Source organism: Crocodylus siamensis, chromosome 7 (genome assembly GCF_052110815.1).
Source record: "Crocodylus siamensis isolate JL-2025a chromosome 7, ASM5211081v1, whole genome shotgun sequence".
Taxonomy (NCBI): domain Eukaryota; kingdom Metazoa; phylum Chordata; order Crocodylia; family Crocodylidae; genus Crocodylus; species Crocodylus siamensis.
Window position 1 is genome coordinate 51,301,851 of NC_143401.1, and position 24,632 is coordinate 51,326,482.

At 44.3% G+C, this 24,632-nt stretch overlaps 1 protein-coding gene across 5 annotated transcripts in view; it reads right to left on the minus strand.

The window, feature by feature from the left end:
* Positions 1-24,632, minus strand: part of CTNNA3 (catenin alpha 3) — a 1,496,635-nt gene that overhangs the window by 272,591 nt on the left and 1,199,412 nt on the right. For all 5 annotated transcript variants that reach the window (XM_090056878.1, XM_090056880.1, XM_090056877.1 and 2 more), the window contains one exon: positions 15,443-15,591. In XM_090056878.1, coding sequence (XP_089913004.1) covers positions 15,443-15,591 — 149 coding nt within the window. The remainder of the gene's footprint in view (positions 1-15,442; positions 15,592-24,632) is intronic.

Sequence of the window (24,632 nt, forward strand, 5' to 3'; positions counted from 1 at the left end):
TGATGTACCCAGGTAATGGTTCTAAATTGAATAGCTCAGTAAACTTTTCTGGAAGCATAAAGATTGGCAATGTCTCCCTACTGTCAAACCTAAATTACTATCAGGACTTTAGCAATAATGATTAGATATAATATAATAATGCAATATGCACTAAGGAACTAGTAACAATATTTGTTTTCCTATAAACTGAGGAACGAGAAATTGAAAATGACAGAGAAGTATAAAAACTCAGATCACAGGGTGACTCTAATGAAGACATGGTGAGGCATTTTCAGCAGAGATAGCAAAGCTTTCCTGTTTGTACAGTGTCCTAGTGGGACCTCACCTAAAACACTATGTACAAGTTTGATCATGCACATTCAAGAACAATGAACTGAAAAGGCAGATGGAGAGAGGCTACTAGGATGCTAATGGAGATGAAAAGCCCATCTTACAAGCAGAAATTAAAGGATGTATCAGTATTATGAAATTTGTAATGTGTCTCTGATAGGTATTTGGCCATTCACATTTCACAGTAAGGAACACCTAGATGAATACATGTACTTTAAAGTTTTTGCTTAGATGAACTGTGATGATGCAATCAAGATGCTCTGAACAGACCAGGACTGTCAAACTGGCAGCCCAGGAGGGACCAGGATGTGGCCTGTGAGTGATTAACATATGGCGCAGAGACACAAGAAGGCAGCAGAAAATACCCCAGAGGTCCATGTGCTGCCAGTGCACCCACACAGTGGGGGTCAGCGGCTGCAAGCCAACGCAGAGGTCTGCATGCCACTGACATGGCCTGCACAACAGGGGGTGGAGGGTAGCAATGTGCCACCAGCATAGTCCACTAAGTGCAGGGTGGAGGGGCTTTATGCCACTGGCTTGGCTAACACAGCAAACACTGGCTCAGCTATCAAGCCAATGCATCCCACACAGCATGGATCTCTATGATACTGGTGGAGGACAGAGGCCAAGTGCCAGTGATGCAGCTAACATGGTAAGGGGAAGTCCTGGAGGCAGTGCCCCCCCACAGCATGTGGGTCATGTGGTGTCTGGCACCACTGCTGCATGTGCCCCCCCAATCATGCCAAAGTTAAACAGCCCTGGCCCAGACAATCCATTCATATTGATTTACTAAGAGTTAAAACCTTAGCTGAACTAACTTGCTCTTACAAATGATTGAACAATTTATGTTCAATCCTTGGACGCAGGTGTTGCAGTGGACATAGTCTTTCTGGACTTTAGGAAGGCCTTTGACACTGTCTCTCACACCATTCTCATGAAAAAATTAGGAGATTGTGGTGTCGATGCCTACACAGTCAGATGGGCCACCAAATTGGCTGTAGGGCTGCACCTAGAAAGTGGTGGTGAACGGGTCATTTTCTACCTGGAGGGATGTTGGCAGTGGGGTTCCCCAGGGCTCAGTCCTCAGGCCCGCACTGTTTAACATTTTCATCAGTGACTTGAACAAGAAGGTGAAAAGCACCTTGTTCAAATTTGCCAATGACACTAAGATGTGGGGAGAAGTGGGCACGCTAGAAGGGAGAGACAGGCTGCAATTGGATCTGGAAAGGTTACAGGGGTGGGTGGATGAGAATAAGAAGGGATTCAATACTGACAAGTGCAGGGTACTGCACCTAGGGAGAAAGAACCAGCAGCATACCTACAGGCTGGGGAACTCCCTTCTCATCAATACAGAGGCAGAAAAGGATCTTGGAATCATTATAGACTCCAAAATAAACATGGGCCACCAATGTGGGGATGCAGTCAGGAAGGCTAACGGCACCTTGTCATGCATCCTTAGATGCATCACGAGCAGGTCCAAGGAAATGATCCTCCCACTCTATATGCCATTGGTCAGGTCGCAGTTGGAGTACTGCACCCAGTTCTGGGTGCTGCACTTCAGGAGGGATGTGGACAACATGGAGATGGTCCAAAGGAGGGCCACTTGAATGATCAGGGGGCAGCTGAGGCTATGAGGAGAGGCTATGGGACCTGAACCTGTTCAGCCTCCACAAGAGAAAGCTGAGAAGGGATCTGGTGGTCATCTATAAACTGGCCAAGGGGGACCAGCAGGCAGTGTGAGAATCCCTGTTCTCACAAGTACTACTGGGAGTAACAAGGAATAATGGCCATAAGTTGACTGAGAGTAGGTTCAAGCTAGACATCAGGAGGCACTACTTCACAGTCAGGGTGCCTAGGATCTGGAACCAGCTTCCAAGGGAAGTGGTGCTCACTTCTACCCTGGAGGTCTTCAAAAGGAGGCTAGATAGACACCTCGCCAGGGTCATTTGACCCCAACATTCTTTCCTGCCCATGGCAGGGGGTTGTACTTGATGATCTGCTCAGGTCTCTTTTGACCGTACCAACTATAAAACTATGTTAGAATTGGTGTTCAGTCAGAAAATACTGATTTGACAAAATCAGTGTGTTTCATAGAAATCTAGTCATTTCCTTAACGTTGTCTATTAGATATTCTTGAAATATTGTTTGGATATGGTAAAAAATTTGGCCGTAAAACATCAAAGTATATTTATATAGATGCAGCTTTTACTACTTTTACCTTACTTTCTTCGTACTATTTTTCTATCAATTTGGAAAATGTACACAAGAATTAGTATGTGAGCTTTTTGTTCATATTTCACAGAAATCCTTAGCTGCAGTTACCCTTGATCAAGAATGAACAAAAGCATCTACAAAACATGTAAAAAAATGTATCTACCACTTATAAACAACATTACTTTGGTTATATACAGAACCTTTTCTCCAAGAAAACTTTGCAACATATTTGTTTTAGAGAGATATTTAATTATGTTTTCTCAAAAAGTAAGTTTCTTCTGCTTAAGAAAAAATAAATATATAATGATATGTTATCAGATCCTAAACTAGATCATAAAGGCTACTGTCCCTGACGGGCCTTTGTGTATCACTACTAGGCATCTGGCTATTCATGTTGGTGACCACCCTCTTCACCGGGCGTGGGTGTTACCGTGGTCGTTCGTCTTCCTGTGTCGCCGACCCTGCCTCTCATCTGCCATGACTTGCTGTTACACTAGTGGGGCGGGGCTAGTTCATGGGTCCCTCAGTGGCCTGGGTCTGCCTTGTCAGTTACACACAGGGCTCCTGCCATCCTTACACCCTGGCCTCACGCCACCTGTGGCCTCCACTTCCCCGTGCCTGCTCTGCGATGATCCCGCAGACTTCTCTAGCGACCTGTGTCTTCAGGTTTACCCAAAGCCTTTGGGTCACCCTGGCCCTGATGTCGGGCCCCTCACACCCACCTATATAGATGCCTTAACTCTATTGTAATAGATACTACCACTGAACCGTCACCCTATACACCCTGATCTACGTGCTTCTTCTGAGGGGTTCTTCTGTGCTGACTACCTCGCTGACCCACAACCAGCACCCTATAATCATGCCTGGGAGGAACACCTCCTGGATATCTAGTGCTGCCCCCTTATCCTTCACTCGACATCCTCTATTCGCGGCGGCAATCCCGCCCCGATCTCTCTCTCCCACCAGGTGATCCTTCCGTCTCTCGCTTCTCTTCAGCGATCCCCACACCCACTGCATCAGCACTTACTTCGTGGTGCGCTGAATCATCCTGGGTGGTCTCAATGTTCCGTGTCTCACCCGATCTGGCCCCTCGGAGTCTATCCACTGGTGATTCTGCCGTCGTTCCTTCTTTCCGTGCCACCGTCCTCCCTGGCACACTGGCTCTTCGCCATCCTTCCTGCTGGGCTAGTGTAGGGGACGGCTCGGACAGCCGTTCTTTCCCCTCACCATCCACTGCCTCTGAAGCGGCGGCCACCATTTTTAAATCCCCCAGCTGGCGTCTGACGTCATTGTCAGCTGCCAGCCGCAGCTGTACATAGATGCAGCTAACAAGCCGCGTGGGTTGTCCCTCCGCCATGGCGTTCCTCCCATACCGCCTTTCAGGTAGGTCTTCCTGGCTTCTTCAGGTCCCAGGACAGCTACATCAATTCCCCCTCCTCTTCCCCATCTTTGAATATTTGCAAAGCCTCAGATTTAAATCTATTGATAGTACTAAGATTTTTTTTTTTAATTGGAAGCATTGAAAGAAAAAGCACTCTAAAGCCTTCAAACTTTAAGAAAGAAATGTGTGGTTGTAAAATGTACAGATCTTTATTACATCTAAGTATCGTGTATTTAATATCATTTTTATATAATGTCTTTTTGCAACAGTTGTTATATGAGCAGTGACACAATTTATGTATAATACTGAAAAGTTGTTTGTTGCTACAACTTGTTACTAATACAAATAATCATTTGAATATAGACTATTCATTGGAGAATCAGTTATCTGACAATCCTTAAAAATGTTTCTTTACCAGACTCAGAAAGAGAAGAAACTTGCCTTCTTGGATGGTTATTAAAATTTAAACAAACACTTTAAGAATTAAGTTTGAAAATACTATTTTGAGAACTAGTAGACTTAAAGAATAAATGTGTTTGGATTTCTCTGAACCAGAGTTTGACCTCCTATTACATTCCAAAGAAGCTAAAGTGATATCTCAGAATTGGGCTGCAAAAAGGAAAAAGTTCAAATTCTATGTTTAAAGATTTCCTGGCATCTCTCTACTGTAAAGACAAAAGCAATATAACTATCAAGTTGAGATAAAAATGCAGCCAAACTCCATAAGTAGTAGATCACTTAATCATGTTTTGAAATATTTAACAAAACAGCCAATGAAGTTATTAAGCCAATGGAAAGATTGAGTATAGCTGATTTTGAATGTAGTCAAGCTTTAAAAAGGTGTTTTTTTCCTTCTATGAAGTTATAGAAAAAAGGAGTTATTAAATGAGTCTCTAAAGTGAACAAGCAAAACATTCTGCCCTCATAATCAACTTTCCACAACTTTGTATAACTTTGTTCCATCGATCTCTGCATACCAGCAGCAACCAGACAACTTAGAACAGGTGTCAAAGACCTACGCCCCACAGAGCCTTTGAATCCAGCCTAGATTCATGGCTTTGGTGGTTCTAGTGGCAGCTGGGCAGTGAGGCTTTGGCAGAGGGGAAACTCTGCCCATGCTGTGCCACAGCCAGGTGGTTGGGGCTTTAGTGGAGGTGGGGCTCTGCATATCTAGCGCTATAGCTAGGCAGCAAGGAGAAGCAGTGGAGGCAGTCATGATCCACCAATGGGTCATTCCATCCCATTGCTGGAAAATGTTGCAGCAGAAGAAAAGAGAACAAAACCAGCTACAGAACAGCACAAAGAAGTAGCAACTGTCCATTTCTGGGCTAGTGTAACAGTTAAATGATGTCATTAAGTGGGAGGGTTCCCATTTTCTGCCCCAATGCCAGGGGACACTATCTGCAGCTCCATTCCTCCCCTACACTGCAGCCCAAGCCTCGCAGATGGTATTTGTAAATTCCTCTTTATATGGGGGTCTAGGCCACTGTGGGCCTACTCCTTTTTTCTCTCTCTAGCTAGGCCTGTCAGTTAAAAAAATAAAACAAACATTAATTAGGGTTTGACTCCCAGACTCTACCTCTCAAAAAAACAACAACCCCTCACTCAGGCTCTTGCCCCTCTGTGGTGCTGCAGTCTACTCACCTCTGAATACTGAGCCCTCTCTGGCACCACGGTCAGTGCACCCCAAATGCTGCACCCTCTCTGGTGCCGGGGTCCCCACACTGCAGTGGACCCCCAATGAGGCCTCCTCCTTCCCCAAATAGCCTCACCCAAACCACTGGTTGTTAATATTAAGCAGGGGAGGCAACATGCCTGCTTACTTTAGATGCTCGTGAGGATGGCTCTGAGCATGGTGTAGTCTTCCAACAGAGGCTGCAGCCGCAGCACTTTAGTCATTGGGAGTCCATCTCCCTGCTGCTCCTCTGGCCTTTTCCACTCACCATTTATAGGATCCTGGACTTCCTCTTCCTGTCACCTGACTGGCTGGCAGGGCTTGAGCCTTAACCCTTACTTGACCAGCCAGCCGTGACTGGAAGGTTTTGGACTTAAAGGGGCCACCCTGTCTCTTAGTAACAGGGTTAGGATTCTCTGTTACAGCTAGGTACAGACATTAAAAAAGCCTGAGGAGGAATCAATCTAAGTTCTGGTGTTTTCCATAAGTGGTGTAGTTTAGATCGGCATTGAACAGAACACACATTTGCCCTTTGGTGGTGGGAGACAAATCTTAGGCTGGGTCCCACCATTTTTAAACCAATCTATGGGTACAGAACTTCTATTTTGTTATGGGTATAGACCAGTTTCCAATAACTTACACCAGTAGATGTGTAATGTCTGTATCTTTGGGTCTTTAAAATCCATTTAATCTCATCTGGAACCACAAACTCTTAAATGCTAAAGTCACAAGTGTCTTAGATATGTATCCTTCATTTTCAGTTACTTCCATTTCTTTCACATGTACACTTAATTCTGCATTCCCTTGGTTTTTACATATTTATCACTCTATGATGATTTTTTTACATTTAACTTGCAGATAAATATGCAATCTTAACTCTATTTTAATGATGTTTTCTTGTTTTTTGTTTTGGAATTAGCACTGCTGTTGTTATTTTTATCCAGTTTATACATATCTCCAAGTAGTATAAACTTACAATTAGACATTGATCTAAACTACAACATTTTAAAGAATTTATCTATAGTACCAAGAAGGGGTCTACTTTTCCTTACTATCTATCTAAAAGTTATTTATGTAAAAGTACATGAATGAATAGAAATATGATTTAATTTTCCACCATACAAACTCTGTTCTGATTGTTAAAGATCTGTTCTAACCTACTCTGACATGGCCTGATCCTGAAGACAGCCAGATACATCTGTGAACTCTCCGGGTGTGTCCAGATGAGCACGCATGTGCCTCTTGCCCCATCTCAAACCTCTTTGAGACAGGGCAACAGGCACATAAGAGAACAAAAAAATGTTCCACAAGCTGCATGTTTGACCTGACCCCTGTCCTGCCTGACCCCACCCCCTGCCACCCCTCCTGAGTCCCCTGACCCCTGCCCTACCCACCCCGCTGCCAGCTCCCCTGAGTCCCCCGATCACTTCCCTGCCCAGCCTCTTACCCTGCCAGCTCCCCGAGGCCCCCGATCACTTTTCTGCCTTGCCCCTTCATCCGCCAGCCCCCACTCCCCCCAAACCATGCCCTGCCCAGCCCCAGCCCCCTAAGCCCCCTGACCCCAGTCCTCCAACCCTATAGTTTAAAACAAAAAACAAACAAAAAACCCCCAGCACTCACCAGCAGCTCCAACTGCCATCTGGCTGACTGGGGCCCTGCCCGCACACTGTGGAGAAGAGACACAACTCCAGCAGCCCCAGCCTGAGCCCTCTTGCCCCCTCCTGCCCTGTGCTTCCCAGGGGGGCTATGCCAGGAGGCCCTGGAACCCCCACCCCCTGCTTCTAAGGTAAGCAGAGGCTTTTTTTCTGGGTTTTTTTGTTTAAGTGATGGTGCCTGGGGTTCAGGGGGCTGCCATGAGAGCCTGAGGGTGCAAATTTGGGGGTGAGGCTGGGCAGGGCAGCCATTGGGGGCCTAGGGAAGCGGGGGGGTTGGGTGGGGCAGCCATCGGGGGCCTGCAGCAGTTGATGGCAGATGATTGGGGAACTCAGGGGAGCTTGCAGGGGGTTGCCAAGTGGAGAAGCAATCAGGGGTCTGGGGCTGGCATGTGGGCCTTGCAGGGGGTCTGTAGCTCTTTTGTGGGGGGCCAAATCCCCTGTTGGGGGGCTGTAGCCCTTGTGTGGGGGATGAACTCCCTGTGGGAGGGCAGCAAAATATATATTCATATATTCATTAATTCATGAAACCTGTATTTAGAGTTCACTTTATTATTATGATAAGAAACTTGCTTTATTACTGTAGATATATAAATAAAACATTGACCAGCGGATCTCTGTCTTTGTCTCACTCTCTCTCTGTCTTTATAGTGGTCTTTTGTTTTACTTATGGAGGAACATGGATTTGGGGGTATTTTACAGAATGACTTTGGGATTTTTTTTTATTCAGGGATTTTTCAGTTTTCCAATAGGGAACATCAGAATTCCTGGTAGGGTGGCAAATGGCAAGACCCTACCTGCTTAAAGGTGGCACCTTTGAACCAGCTGGCTGTGGCTGACCTCCTGCCAAATGGGGCAAGGAAGACATGCTTTGACAGTTCAAAGCAGGTCACCCCACCCAGAATATCTTCCAGGCAATAGCTGCCCAGATGGCCGGGCAGGGGGCACACATGGCAGTAGTGCCACACAGAGGCCAAACCTGCAACCACAGTCCACTGACAGCTGGCCCAGAAGGAAGATGCCTCTACTGGCTCTGCAGTCCCCATCCAGGTCTGGCAGGTACACAGCAGGTCATGGCCATGCAGCAGCCCCCACTGCCAGACTGCTGCAGTGGGTAGAGGATTCAGGGAATTCTCAGGGATGCTTCAGCAGTCTACCTGGCACAAGAAGTAGTGTCCCCATGTACCAATTGCTGGGGCCCAAAAGCTCCTGAGAGCTAGAAGCACTGAGCTACTTACCATGGTGGATTTTTATACTGCTGGGTCTAGGACAGATCAGCTTTTTATACTGCTGGGGTCAACACAGGTGCTTGCCCTAGGCTATAGCTCCCCCTGGCTGAAGATCCGGGAGGGGCCAGGCAGGATTATTTTGCCCAAGTGGCACAATTTGCTCCAAAACAAAGTGCATGTCCGAGCACATGCGCTGAGGCAAAAAGCCCCAGCTCAAATTTTCACCACTTCTATTTGAGCTGCTGCAAGCACACATGCTTGTATGTATGGATGCACCCTCCTAAGGTATTCTCACACCTTCGGGGTGCAGTTTGGCCCAAACTCCTGTTTGCTGTTTTCTGGTTGACCACCAAGAACCAGCTAAGATGCTCTAAAGGTCATTTCTCTGACTTACGATGTAGCAAAACCCCCAGTTTTTCTTTTTTTGTCTTTTAAAATGCATTTCTCCCCTTCCCCAAACATTTCTGACTTTGTCTCTCCCTCTCTATTCCCTATAGATAAATATAAATAAGCTAAGATGTAGGATAAGCTTTAACATTTTATTTTAGGTAGTAAGTTTTATTTCTCTCCCTTCTGCAAATAAGTGTCCTATTATTTTGATATAGATGTGCACTGTTTTATAAGTTATAATTATTATGTTTGTATTGATTTTTTTTTACTGTTTTTATATTGTGTGATTACTATTTTAGGCCAATATATGTAAGTTAGCATAAGTCATGTTCAGTTTCCATTTTGTTTGTCAAGTCTCTATCCTGTCCCCAGGCCCGGTTGTGTAACCCATGACTCATACATGCCCCTCCTATGTAACTTGGTTTCTGAATGAATGGGGATGAATGAGAGTGCTTAAGAGACAATGGCAATATGTCTAAAAATAGATCCCTCTGAATGACCAAAACATCAACACCAGTACCTGGACCAATGACCCAGCCACTGGAACCACCCTCAGCATTCAAGAAATAAAAGAGGAGGCAACCCACCATTGTGGCAAGCTGCACATGCTCAGTAAGAACACCTGGAAGGAACCCTCTGGAACAGGACTGACCTTGCCTGGACAGGCCCTCCCCATAGGAGATCAGAGGTAGTCTGCCCCATAAAAAGGGGTAGTGAAGACTGACTCCTTGGGACACCCTCTCTATCTGGACCAGCACCATGCCACACCACCTATCCACCAGTGGCCCTGCCAGTGACCCCCCTCTGGACAACACCTGCTGGAGAAAGACCCCTTTCCAGCCTGGATAGGTAGCTATCCACCCACCACCACCACCTCTTCAACCAAAGACTTGGACTCTGTTTCTCTTCCCTACCTGGACTCCAACCCTTCCACTCTCTTTCTCTTGCTGCCAATGTGAGTGCTTGTCTGTGTGTGTGAACCAATAACTTCACGGGGCTGTGTAGCATGTTGTCTGTTTAATAAATCTGATATTTGGACCCCTGAGTTGGGTTTTGTTTTACTATGGTTCAGCCCTGCTCCAATCTCTGCTCCTCGCCCCTCTAGCTTGTGTCTCATTTCTTTTCTGGCTTACTGCCACCTCCAACACCTGTCCTAAGCTCCTATCTGCCTCCAAACCCCCTTAAGCTTTCCTCAATATCCCAGGTTCCCCAAGCACACACATACACACTGTACCATCCAAGTTAAGAACTTACTTGTGTGTATGTGTAGGTGGGTTGTATTTGGGTGAACCAGTGAGTGTGCGTGTGTGTGTGTGTATGTCATTATGTGCAAGATATATGAATTAGTCTATGTTTTGGGGTGTATAGTGTACGACCTTGAATTGGTGATAGGTATGCATGTGCCTAGGCTGGTTTGGATGTGCATGTGCCTGAGCTGGTAGTGTGTATGTGTATGCACCTAATAGATTTGTGTGTGTTTGTATATGTGCAATTGTGTCACACCATCCTGTCTAACAGCATAATATTGAAATCCTGAGAGTTAGCCTGACCCCACAGGGCAACAATGGCACCTCAGCCTTACCTGCCTCATTTAGGTTTTGCCAGGTCTTAATTAGCAGAGTGGAATTTGCCAGGTAGAAGAATCACACTCTTGTTCAGTCATGCACTTAGAAAAGACGGGTTTCTCCCCCTTTGAAGAAAAGGCCTGCCTGTATGGTCAAATACTCTGCAATTAGACCCTGACAGTAAGTTGTAAAAGATAGTGAAAACATTTATTATAGAAAAGGGCAAACATTAAGGAATCAATAAACATGTGTTGAGGTCTAGACAGAGATTTAAGAACAAACAAACAAAAGAAAGTATCAAAGCAGCATTCTGATCTTGCCTTACACCTTAAACCTAAGACTGCTTAGCATCTACACAAGGTGCTATAGAGTAAAAAACTCTACTTGTATTTACAAGTCCTACCCTGCTGTGTAGTTTATTAGCTTCATGCACCCTAATAGGGGTGCATGTGTAGATTCTGAGACATTTATGGTGGAGCTAATTAGTCAGCTCCACAGTAAACATCACCTGTAGACATGCCCCCCTGGGAACAATTTAAAGCCTGAAGCTTGCTCTCAAGGCAAAGCTTAAGTATGGTTTCTTATATGGCCATTTGCATTCATCACCCATTGGATTCTTGCGGGAGACCACTCTATACCCCACCAAACCTATATTTGTTTATCAAGACAGAAGTCTTTCCTGATCTAATTAATGCCAGAAGAATCCTTCATCCTTTTAGACATGAATATTACTAATCCAATATCCTGAAGATACTGTTCTCACCTAATTCCCCCACTTAAGAAATGTCTTCTCTCCCCCTTCCTCCCCCACCCTCCACCCCGCTCCCTAATAGTTTGAACAGCTAGGTGATTTTCTTAGAGTCTGTTCTTTTAAAGTATAAATTCTGCATGATTCAGAAGACCTGCTTATTTAACATACCTGTGTCAGATAGTGATTTGCAGTGATTGCCTCTCTTCAGCTATTTAGGCTTTGAATCTTTCCCAGCATGAAAGTTATTATGCAATTCTGGCCCCAGAGTTGTCCCTAGGAGTGTGCAGATCAGAGCCCAGGGCAGATCAGCCTGTGCAGGGCCTGTGGGGCAGAAGCAGGGGGAGTGCCAAGCGGCAGAGCAGGTGGTTCATGGCAGCGACGGTGCATGGCAGCCATGGCAGAGCCTGTATAGCACTGACCATGGGGCCTTCCAAAGCACAGGGCCTGGGGCAGTCAGCCCTATTGGCCCCCTCCTAGGGACGGTTTTACCTGGCCCTATTATAACTTATAAAATACATTTATATAAAATTGCACAATTTAGATAAACACAAAAACAATAAGGTGAAGGCAGTTAGATGCTCCCTATCTGTTGAGACAACATATGCCATATAAATAAAACAAACTACAAAAAACATGCCCAACACTCCATGGCCACTTTGAATTATAGTGGGGCATGTAACACCTATCTTTATTCTTGAATGAGCAAGTTCAGTATTTGTGCAGATAAGGCATTAATGATATTTTATGGATCTCTCATTTGAGACTGTTCACTGCAATTTCTGTCACTCTTTAATGACCTTGTTTCTTACATATCATATGTATTCAGATACAACATGCAGCTTTCCCCCCAAACTCAGTCCTCCAAATTCAGGTGCATCTTAAGCTGGTGTGGTGATTTTGTTTTGCTAGAATAGAAGCAGGGTGAATTAGAAGAAGGAGATATCTGATTCACAGCTGCCAAGATGGCTACTGCTTCTCCCTGGGACTGCAAACTCCAGGGGCAAAGTCCAGTGCTAACCCTCTCACAGCCACTACTGAGGCAGTGGTTTTTGGTTGAAAAAACACTGAGACAGGTGACGGTGAGTGAACTGCTGCATACAGGGTGTGCCTACAAATCACTGTACGGTGATGTTGTTACAGTGGCATGTTTTAGTACTTCCTTTTGGAAGTACAAAAGCACAGTACTGTATGGGTGGTTACTGCACTGTGCATGTGGCACCTGGTTAGTTTCACTGCTATGTCATTGTATTGGCCCACTATACCAGGGGAGTGTGTCACTATGGCAACATAGCTGATGATCACATGTAGACCCATATGATTGCTACTTTACCATAGCGTGCCATATGGTGATATAGGGTGATGTGTAGACATGCCTGTAGTGTCTTGATGAGGCTTGTGTCATGGAAACAGCACTTTCTTATTTACAATAACTTATATAAAACAATTTAAGGTAAAGGAATAAAGGTCTTACTACTACCCTTGCAGAAGTCTGATGACTAGCTTTGTTGCTGTCCTGTCATAAGTTCCTGATGCCACACCCGGACTGTCTCCTGGGATGCCATACCTCCTGGACACTCTAATTTCTGACTTCTAAAAACCAAATATGTTTTACTGGGTGGGAGGTGGCATGTAAAAAAATGTGGTAACACAGTAAATAACATAGTAAAACACGAGATTGTGACAGATACATTCAGTGTGTTTTCTTTCTCCTTTTTGATCTATCTTGAGAAGGAAGACATTACTAGTGTACGATTTTCAGATTTAGAGCCCTGTTACGATGAATGATGAGCAAAATTTCAGGAAGATACAGTTACTTCCTCAAAGTCTGACTTTAGACCGATGTGAAAAGAATAACAAAGAGTAAGGGATGGGGTTACATATACTAAGGCTAATACTTGGCAGGTTTATTGTTTCTGGGGGTTTTTTTTGTTTTGTTTTGTTTTTTACAAAAAAGATAAAAAGTTTGTGAAAGGAGTTTTATCCCTGCCTGAGCTAGTGTTAGGTGTACAAAGTCTCTTGTGTATCACAGCAGAAATAGATCTGTAGGCAGGGATTTGATTCAGCAATTCATTGGGCAATGCAGTACACATTAAGTTTTTTTCCCCAGATATATCCAGGTTATACCTGCAAAGTTGGAGTTAATGTTTTACAGATCTGAGGTGAAACCTGAACTATGAAAGATGTAGTGGATAATTTGAATTAATAATGGCATCTAGCAGCGTTCTGTAGTTAAGAACTCTACTTTTTAAAAAGTAGTCTCTCTATAATTATGTGTTTGAAATGACTCCCATGGAGCTGATCTGGAGAGCTTCTGCTTTTGCTTTGCTGTTGAAAAGAATTCTGTGAATTGGTGTCTTTGTTCATTTACATCCCCATTATATTTTGATGAACAATTTTTCCCTCATTTTATTTTTGAAATCTCCTTTAATCTAGCACATTGTTCTTTGGCACAGTATTAATGAGTTGCTAAAGTTGGCTATGGAATGCTTTAATTTCCTCACCTTGGCTGCTTTGGTTACTACATATTCCTGTATAAATTTCAGATTTACTAAGCTTCTGATCAGCAGATTGAAATAAACCTGGCATTAACTGAACGATTTTTCATTAGGAATGCAAATGCATCTTTACTCAAAGTAAGTGTCATAGTTTTCTCAGCTCTCTTTGTTTGCTAACATCCAACAGTAAGTGTCCCTTGGCAATAGTTAAGTGGTTGTTGTTATTCCAGTGAACCTAAAAAAAAGCCTATTGTGTCTATCTTCACATGAGGGAGCTCATGCATTACAAAAGTACAGGTGCCGTATTTGAAAATATAACCTTTTCTTGATCTCTGGATCTTTTTTAAAAAAATGAGATGTTACTTGATTATTGCTGAATACTATATTGATGAAATGTTCTCTAATATATTTCTAGTGGAGTCTTTTTTTAAAGACAAGCCTATATACTTTACACTGTAATTAAGGCTTCCATATAAATTTCCAGTAAATCTCATCTTGTTCAGTTCAGAAGACTGAAAAATGCTCTTTTGTTGGCCCCCATAGTCTCAGGCTGAGCCACCAAGAACATCCTTTCACTTCAACAACTTGCTTTCTATCCCCTTGTCCAACTGGCAAAACAGATGACAGAGATGAGTCTACAAGCACAGCTCCTAATGCTGACTATATATATGCTAAACATTGTTTATGATAGTTAAAACTTGCTTGCAACAGATAAAATACACTATATAGGAGGGGTGAAGGCATAATAAACCATATAATAGTAATCCAAGACTTCCACCCTTATTATAGGTAAGAGTTGTATTTCTAAATTCACAGCAGTGAGAGTCCAGTTCTTCAAGACCCAAAGCACCTGAATTCCCACTGAAGCCAATTAAGTTATTTGCTACCAGTATTTTGAAAGGGGCTCACACTTTCCACCTTAACCTATTAGAAGCTCTGCAGGGGGGTGAAAAGGCATGGGGGATGGTGGGAGGAAAAAAAAAAGCAGAGAAGAATCTAATAATTTCTTTTCCTGCTTTCTTCTCAACTACACAGATAAAATAGATGGCAACATTTCTTGAAAAATGGAATTAGCCTATTCTATTAATAGTACAGTATAGTGATTGGCTCATGTCAGTTTAAGTGGGATTTGTGCTATTTTGGAGAAACCCTGAAAAATCATGCAAAATTCATTTCATTCCAAAGGTTTTCTGAAATATTTTTATGAGTCCTAGGAATAAACTGTCTTTGGCAAGAATCATTTCTCACCATCCACAAAAGGACTGACTCCTTTACATGAAAGAAAATCGGCCTAAAGTTCCTTTTGATTTGGTGGCAGCAGAATTTATAAAAGAGATTACCCTGGCCAGGTGAGAGGACCTCCCCCTGCCCTCCCTCCCACCCCTACCCTCCCATTGCCACATCACTAAACAAATAAAGAAGTAAAGGGTAAAGGGACAAAAGATACTTCAAAATAAAAATATTTGGATTTGTAGCTTCTAACTTACCTACTTACCTTTTTCTTTCTTTCTTCTGAGCCAACGTATATGACATTCTTATGTTTATATACAAATATTTTTAAAAGGCAAACATTTTTCTGAGAGGTATTCTTATCTGGTACCTGTTCCATATACATAGCATGATTCTGGCCTTCATGAGTTAATGTTTAAATAAATACAAACACCAGCATTGTGAGTAACAATTTAAATCAGTCTGAACTTTATGACATTTCCTAATTAATCTTATCATTGAATATTATACATACAAATTAAAAAACTTACCCGAATCATCATTACCGAACATCTAATGTCATGAATGGTATCATAGACCTTCTTCGAAATCTCGACAAACTCATCATCAAACAGGTGCATTGTGTTCCTACTTAAGCCTTCCAATGTAATATTGACTTGAGTAATAAAATCTGGAATCACTATTAAAAAAAAACAACACCACTAAGAATGAAAAACATTGTGAGAGATAATTCATTATATATTTCTGTCAATTTTATACATTGAGAATAAAAATATATTAAAATAAGAAAATTGCAAAAAACAATAAAATAATCATTAGTGAAAACATCTTTGGCATTTATGGCCGTAGTATTTGGTGTGGGGACAGAGAGAAGAGAGCAAATGAACGGTGGAAAAGGAAATGAGGCAAATCCAAATACTGATTTCCATATAAATTTGTATTTGACTTCAATACCAGTTTTCCTCATGGAACATAGGATATAATTAGCTGAAAATTAGAACTTCCATCCCACAGGAGATCCTGTTATTTCAATATTTATTTCATCCTGAATCCAGAAAAACATGGAAATACTGACTTTTTTCACCAACATTTGTCACTCACATTCTGCAAGTAAATTTTCCAAGTATTTCATTTTGGAAATATCAAAATGATCCATCTTGATTTATTAAACTAAACATAATTATTTCATTGCAAGCCAATTAAATATTAAACTGTATTTGCCTGAGTTGCTACAGTGCTTGTGGCAGCAGTACTCATCTTTTTCCTTTAAGTTTGGGCTTTCACACTAAATTGCATCACCAATGATGTACCACAACAGTTCAATCAAAAAGGGGAAGATGGTGCACCATGGAAGACGTTAGTCCACAGCCTAACCAGAGAACAATTTGGTTGACTGAGGCACCCAAACATCCAGTCCCATGAAAAACAACAACAATTTAGGCAGAAACAGATACATATCAAATTTACCTGAAATAAATATTTTGGTTCACTTCAACAAACCAAAATATTTCTTTATGTCTCCCAGACTCAAAATGAAACACTTTCCCAAAGGAATAAAAATAAAATAAATAAAATCAGCACTACTGAAATGTCCCGACATTAAAAAGAATGACCTTAAAAGTAGACATCCTTCTTTATTCTGACACGCAAGGCATTCAGAATCAGTGGAAATCCAAACTTTATCTGCATACATGAGTGTATAACTAATATGAACAGAGAGCAAATTCTTAAGTATATAATATTTTTTTATTGAAACAAAATTCCTAATTAAGTTAATAGGAATTTTAGTTTACATGCCATGGAAAAAAGATACTATAAAGTACTCTACCTCACTAAGGATATCAAGATCTAACTCTCAACTCATTTTCCACAGATGCTTGAATGATCTGTTAATAGCTATACAAGAGATTTTCAAACCAGCCCCTGAATTAGAGCAATATTGCTATTTGAGAACAAAACTGTGTTCCCACTGAAGTTTTTTTATGGCCTGATTTTTAGAAGCAGCAAAAACAGATGTTGAAGTTAGTAGCAGTGGCAGGGCTCAATTACCTTTGAAAATCAGGTCCTATATCCACAAACCTGTAGGAGGGGATTCTATTTTTTATCATATTTATGTTGAAATGGACCGTGGCATTTGGTGTGAATGTATTTTTGAGTTTTTATAATATGACATAGATTCAGAGACCTCAACAGATCACCAAGTCTTAGCCCCTGCCTGGGCAGAAATTTGTGCTGGGGTCAGATGACCCCAGCCAGATGCCTATCCAGCCTCCTCTTAAAGACCCCCAAGGTAGGGGAGAGCACCACCTCCCTTGGAAGACCATTCCAAATTTTGGCCACCCTTACCATTAAGATGTTTTTCCTGATGTCTAGCCTAAATTTGTCAGTTGCTCCTTGTTACCCCAAGAGGTGCCCTGGTGAACAGAGCATCTCCAGTTCCTTGCTGCACCCTGCTAATGAATTTGATCACCTCTCAGCCTTCTCTTGTGGAGGCTGAAGAGGTCCAGGTCCCTTAGCCTCTCCTCATAGGGCTTGGCCTATCACTCCTTAACCATATGAGTGGCTCTCCTTTGGACCCTCTTGAGGTTATCCACATTCTTCTTCAAGAACAGCACCCAGAACTGGACACAGAACTCCAACTGCAGTCTGACCAATGCCACATAGAGGGGAAGTATCACCTCCTTGGATCTATTTGCCATGCATCTGCTGATGCATGATAAAGTGCAGTTAGCTTTGCTGATGATTTTGTCACACTGATGACACATTTTCATCTTGGAGTCCACTAAGACTCCAGATCCCTTTCCATTTCTGTGCTGCTGAGAGGGTCATTCCCCAACTAGTATGTGTTCTGTATATTTTTACACCCTAGATGCAGCACTCTGCATTTGTCCTTGTTGTATTGCATTTTATTGTGTTCTGTCCACTTAGGCAAGATGTCCAGGTCTGCCTGCAGTCACTTCCTACCTTGTAGAGTGTTCACTTCCCCACACAAACTTGGACAGAGTACACTTCACACCCACATCCAAGTCACTGATGAAGATATTGAAGAGTATAGGTCCAAGATGAGCCCTGCGGGACCCCACTACCCACATCCTTCCAAGTCAATACTGACCTGTTTACTACCACTCTGAGTGCAACCCCCAAGCCTGAGTAGCGCACAATCCATCTGGTGTGAGGCCCCTCCCCTCAACTCACCTATGACTTGGTGTTATTAGATAAAGGGAGGTTTCAATGGAGATATTATTCCTGGGGGCCCACCAGGGACAGTAGTACTCACAATTCAGGTGCGATGTTCCATGGGGCTCCGCCTCCCCTACACCCCATCCACTCACCAACCGGATGGGTGCCAACAGTGTCATGCTCAATCGACCCCTGCTTGCCTAGAGGGGGAACCCGCATCAGTGTGGGTTCTGTTGGAATTTGTCAGGCTGCCCTAATGAGTAGACCTCCCATTGTGGAGACTGGCAAGCTGAACTTGAGCTGGCTGGCACCTACTTCAGAACCACCTTCTGGTTTTTCACCTATTTTCTTTTGTTTTCTTTTTTTTTTTGTCAAAAGAAATAGACCCGGGGGCGGGGGGGGAGAAGGGTGTGGAGTTCCCTCCTTCTTCCCAGCCTCTTACAGGGGGCTCCAATGACTCCCCTGCTCTGCCTGCTGGCATTGAACCAGCTGCACTGTTCCTGTCTGCTGCAGAAGCCTTAGGACTTTTGGTGTGCTCCACACCAGTGTGCTCCCTTGCTCTCCCCTCCCCCCCAGTTCTGGTGGGGCTTTTAAATCTTCCTATGGTGGCCAAAATGGCCTCTGTGATTGGCTTGGCTTTTTCCTGACTGGGGAACAGCTGATTAAACAATTGGCGTAACACTGGCTTGTGCAGCCGTGGCCATGGTTCCTGCTCTGGCTCCGGCTGCACCCTTGGAGGTAAGTTTCCCAGCAAGGGGACTGTTTGTGTGGTTTGGAGCCCGCAGGGATTGCCCTCTCCCCTTCAGGAGCCTGTGGGGGCATCTTGCCACCACAGGCACCCAGCAGACTGTGTAAGCATCTAAGTCACAGCCTCTTAATTTATTTATGAGAGTGGGATGAGATACAATATCAAAGGCCTTCCTAAAATCTAAGAAAACAACATCCACCTCTACTCCTGCATCTAAGTATTTTGTAACCTGGTCATAAATAGAAACCAGATTAGTCAGGCATGATCTGCCTGTTATGAATCCATGCCAGTTGCCCTGCTGCATTATTTTTCCCACTGGACTTGCACAAATATAACCTTTAATAAACTTTTCACTTATTTCAAATGATTACCTGTCTGGTCACGTATCAGAACCATGCAACATGTAACAGCTATTCATAGGTCAGTGAGGTCTCGACTTGAATAGCTAACTGGGAGGAAGCTGGTTTTGGCAAGGTGCACTCCGAATGAATATGCATATTGATCAGGCAGGAAAATGGCAAAACTGAGTGTTTACCTGTGAAGAAGTACTAACCTCAAACAATGGCTTGTTAGATCTCAAAGGGAGGTATATCCCTTTACCCAGACAATGACAAGAGTGCTTTTCAAAAGGAAGCTTTATGCTGATGGGCTCTCTCTCCTCCCTTTGAACTGTTATGTCTGTCCCTCCATTTAGTTGTTCTAGATGTTAGTTTTCCTTAAATGCAGTATCACAGAGACTTCTTAATCCCTCCCTGGTTACTCCATGTGGTTCATTTTCAATGCCAGCAAACTGCCTGCTGCCCCACTATTAGACACAACAGGCATCATTCTACACATGCAATTGAAAAAGAATAAACTGCAGAGGGTTTGATAAATTAGGCAATTGAGTTGTAGATAGGGCGTGATTTAAATTGCAGGCCCCGCTCGTGGTGCAGTGGCTCCTTTAATCTTAGGGTTCCTGCCTACTGAATGCCAGGAGATAAAAACCATGGTTTTAAATATGCCATGGCTTTTGCCTCCTGTCTTGTCAGCAGCAAATGGCAGGAGGCAAAAACCAATGTATATTTAAAATCGTGGTTGTTGCCTCCCAGTCATCACGGGTGAATGGTAAGACTGACTGGGCTCCTGTGCCAAACAGTGGTGAGGGAGCATGCAGGGGGAACTCCAAGATTAAAGGAGCTGCCATGCCATGAGCTGGGCCCACAATTTAAACCAGATCCTACTTATAGACAAGAAAATTGAATTCAGTGAAAATAAATGTAAGCTTCTACCACTAGGAAACTTAAAAAAACCCAACCCAAACAAATAAACACTATGGCTGCAGAGTTTATTGTTCCCAGGTGCTGCATTTACATGTGTCCCCAGGACCACAGCATGTTGAGCCAGGTCAGAGCAGCCCTATCTGGCAGGGGAAATGAGGGATCATCCTGCCAGCCTGGAACTGCTTTGACCCAGCTCAACATGTTGCATGTTTACTGGGTTTGGGCTGTGCCCTGCTCCAGTTTGTTATCTAGCAGGCAGATCGGGGGCCTGCAGCCCCAGGTGGACTCTGGAACAGCCCCTGCAGCCCTCTTGGGGGGTCAGGTGAGCCCCCGATCTGCCTGCTGGATAAGAGGAGGTGGGTGCTGCTGGCTGGGACCAATGCTGAAGCCAGTAAGCCTGGCTTCAAAACACAAAATGTTTTGAAACTTTCCAAACATTTCAAGTTCCCTTGTTTCATTTTGAAGCTGTTTCAAAGGCCTTTGTTTCATTTTGATTTCACTGTTTTGAGCCTGAAATTCATTTAAACTGTTTAAAATGAAATGCCAGGCAAAATTTCGCACAGCCCTAACTTATGTCATGTGAAGCCAGGCCAACTCTCAGGATCTCAAATTGTGCTGTTAGACAGGAGGGTGTGACACAATTGCACATATACACACACAAAAATCAATTAATCACATACACCCCCAGCAGGCGCATACACCTCCACTGGCACATACACCCTCAGCAGGCATTTACACACACACTACCAACTCAGGCACACACACATCCCAAATTACCAGCCTAGGCACATGCACATCTGTCACCAATTCAAGCACATACACACCACACACACCAAAAATGAGACAAAACCAGTTACCAAGACCCACACACCCAATACACATACATAGATCACTAATTCTTATATCGCCCACACAATGACACATATATATATTCACCAGTTCACACACATACCACCCACCTAAACAAACACACAGGTGAGTTTATAACTTGGATGGTATGGTGTGTATGTGTGTGCTTGGGAGAAGGTTAAGGTGAGAGAGTAAAAGTGTAGAGAGTGAAAGTTGCCATGACTGGGATTAGAACCAGTAGACTAGAGAAAATCTGGGCTGAGGAACTGATGCTTGGGGTTACTTTAGGTTAATTGATGTTAACTGTTTAAAGGATAAGGCCCAACGCCAGTAGAACAGAGCGATGCCAGGGAGAAGCTGACGCTGAGGCTGGGACTGGAACCAGAGCTGGAGCTGCGGGGGAGCAAGAAGGTAGGTGGGGAGAGGGAAACTGAGACTTGGGGGAGCTGGAGGGGTTATGGGGGGAACTGGGAGCTGGGTTGGAGAGCTGCAGCTGCTGGAGAGGGGCTGCCAGGGAACTGGAGTAAGTTGAAGGGGAGGGGCTCCAGGTGCTGGAGAAAAGCTGCGGGGCTGCCAGGAGAGCTGGGAAGCTGCCGGGGAGACTAGGAAGCTGAAGGAGGGGCTCCAGGTGCTGGAGCTGACTCAGGGCTTTGGGCATTGGGGAAAAACTGTGGCGGGGGGGCCACTGGGGAGACTGTGGTGCCTGGAAAAAGGCTCCAGGGAGATCAGTAAGATGGGAGGGAGGGGCTCTGGGGGAGTGAGAAAACTGCTGGGAGTGCTGGGGAAGCCAGGTGCTGGGTCAGGAAGCAGGAGAAGGGCTCCAAGGAGATCAGGAACATGGGGGGAGGAACTCTGGGAGCTGGGAACCAGAGAAGGGGTTCAGCTGCTGGGGAGATTGCAGGGGCTGCCAGCGAGAAGAAGGGTGCTGGGGAAGTTGGAGAAACTGCAGGGAGTGGCGGCAGATGCCAGGAGCTGCAGAAGGGCTCTGGGTACCGAAGGAACTGTGGGGCAGCTGGGAGGAGGTGTGGGGTGTTGAGGGAACTGTGGGGCAGTACCAGGAGGACTGGGGCTGGGTCGGGAAACCAGGAGCCAGGCTAGAGGGCTGTGGGGGGAACCAGGGAAAACCAGGGTCAGGTCGGGATACCTGGGGCCGGGTTGGACGGCTGTGAGGAAGTGCCAGGAGGACCGGGGCCAGGTTGGGGGACCCGGGGCTGGGCTGGAAGACTGTGGAGACCCTGGAAGAAGAGAGAGAGAGAGAGAGAGAGAGAGAAGTGGTGAGAGGCAGGAGTGAGGCAGAGAAAGGGAGAGATAGCTGAGAGGTGGCAGGAGGGGAACAGAAAATGATGGGAGCAGGGCAGAGAGTGAGAGACAGCTGAGAGGCAGCAGGAGGGGAGTAAAGCAGAGAAAGAGGTGGCAAGCGGAATTAAGAGATTGGGAGAATGTGGGAGGAGGGTTTAGAGCCAAGAAGGACCAGAACTAAGATAGGGCTAGGGCCAAGATGCAGTAGCGCACAACCTAATTCAGGGTTTGAAATCACAGTGGGTTTATTAGACAGGAACAGATTTGGACACAATATATAGGCTCTAGAGCTTATTGGTTCCTATACAACACACACACACACACATACAATGGCAGCATGGGTCAAAGATGCATGGTAGAGGGGTTGCAGTCCAGGAGGAGAGAGAGACAGGGTCTAAGTTCGAGCAGGAAAGGTATGGGTAATATCTACCTATCCCAGGCTGAAAGTTGGTCCTCGATGGTCAGTCGGGGTTACCTTCATCAAGGTGTTATCCAGAAGGGATCACTGGCAGGGCCTCTGGGGTGTATAGACTATGTGACGTGGAGCTGGTCTGATCCAGATGGAAATGGTGTTCTCACTGGGTCTCTCTTCACTGCCCCCTTTTATAGGGGAAGACCTTCTATGACCCTAGTGGCAGGGGCATGCCCAGGCAAGGGTCAGCCCTGGTACACTGAGCATGTGCTCTCCAGGCTAGGACTTGCAGTTTCAGGTGTCTGTAATGGTGGTTTGGCTGATTTCTGCAGCAGTCTTTGCCTTCCAAATCTTGAGTCAGAGAGGGTCAATGCAGGGTGATGGTTGGATTTATTGAGTTGATGGGAGGAAGCTATTTTTAGACCTACTGAAATTGTCTGTCAATCACCCTCTCACACACAGAACCAGTTTACATGGAAGGAGTGTTATGAATCACACAGTTACAACAGAGTTACGATAGGGTATGCCCAGGCAAGGGAAACAAGATGGAGACTTGACAGACAAAATGGAAACTTGACATGACTTATGCTAACTTACATATGTAGGCCTAAATTATATAGTATCAGTAAAACAGTGATATAAAACAGTAAAAATCCATATAAACATAATAATTATACAATATAAAAAAGTGGACATCCATAACAGGGCACTTATTTGCAAAGAAGGAGAGAAATAAAAAAACCCAAAACAACTTGCTACCAAAATAAAATACTAAAGCTTATCCTATGTTTTAGTTTACTCTATGTCTTAGCTCACTTATACTTATCTATAGGGAATAGAGAGGGAGAGAAAAAGTCAGAAATAGTTGGGGAAGGAAATGCATATATATATCTATAAAGCAAAACTGGGGGTTATGTTACATTTCAAAATTTGAAACGTTTCAAAACTTTCAAAACATTTCAAGTTCTCTTGTTTCATTTTGAAGCTGTTTCAAAGGCTTTTATTTTGATTTCACTGTTTTGAGCTTGAAATGCATTGAAACAGTTTCAAAATGAAATGCTGCGTGAAATTTTGCACAGCCCTAATGTGTATGTGACAGGGGAGACAAAAGCCCCCCCAACTCACCCCAGACCCTTTCCGGTTGCGTTCCGATACTTACCACAGGGGCAAAGAAGAACTGCCACTGGGAAGAGATGCAAGGGCAGGCTTGGCAGGTCTGGAGCTGCCTGAGCCTGCGAATCAGCCCGTGTCAGGGGTGTGGCTGCTTAAGAGACAGCTGAAGACACAGCTGGCCTGGTGCCAGGAGGAGGACAGTGGAACACTGGTAGGGAGACTCTGGCCACAGGGCAAAGCAGCACATTCCCAGGCACAGGGGAAGGAGGCTGGGCATATGCCAGAGGACTCTGGCAGGTAAGCCAGGGAGCCCAAGCCCCAGGAACAGATGGATGCCAGGGAACTCCAACAGGGAAAAAACAGCTCCTTGGGATGTCCTGAAGAAACAGTGCGGTGCTGATGGAGAACTCAGGGGCCACGCAAGTTTAATTCTGGTTTCATCACTTACCTTGTGATCTCAGACCTCTGGTACTTATTCACATTTTGGAATCCTGATGGGGGACAACTGTGTCTTTTGGCAGCACATCTTAATATTGCTACTTCATCACCTTCACTTTATTCTTAGATGAAATCATGTAAAGAAAAACACCAAAACTTCTCCCCCTTTTACTTCACAAACACGATCCATTAAACTCCTTTAGCCATTGCAATAGTCCCTTTTGAAGATAACTGTTCACAGAAGCAAAACTTTTCAAAAGCATTCTCATTTCGTCAGCTAGGAACAAGAATTTGGATGATTCTGTAATTTCCAACAGCCCTTTTGTTTCAATGGACAGATCAACATATCCATTCACAAAGCTGGGCAGAGTACTCTGTAACTCTTTCAAATTACTGAGAAGTGTTTCAAATGTTTCTAA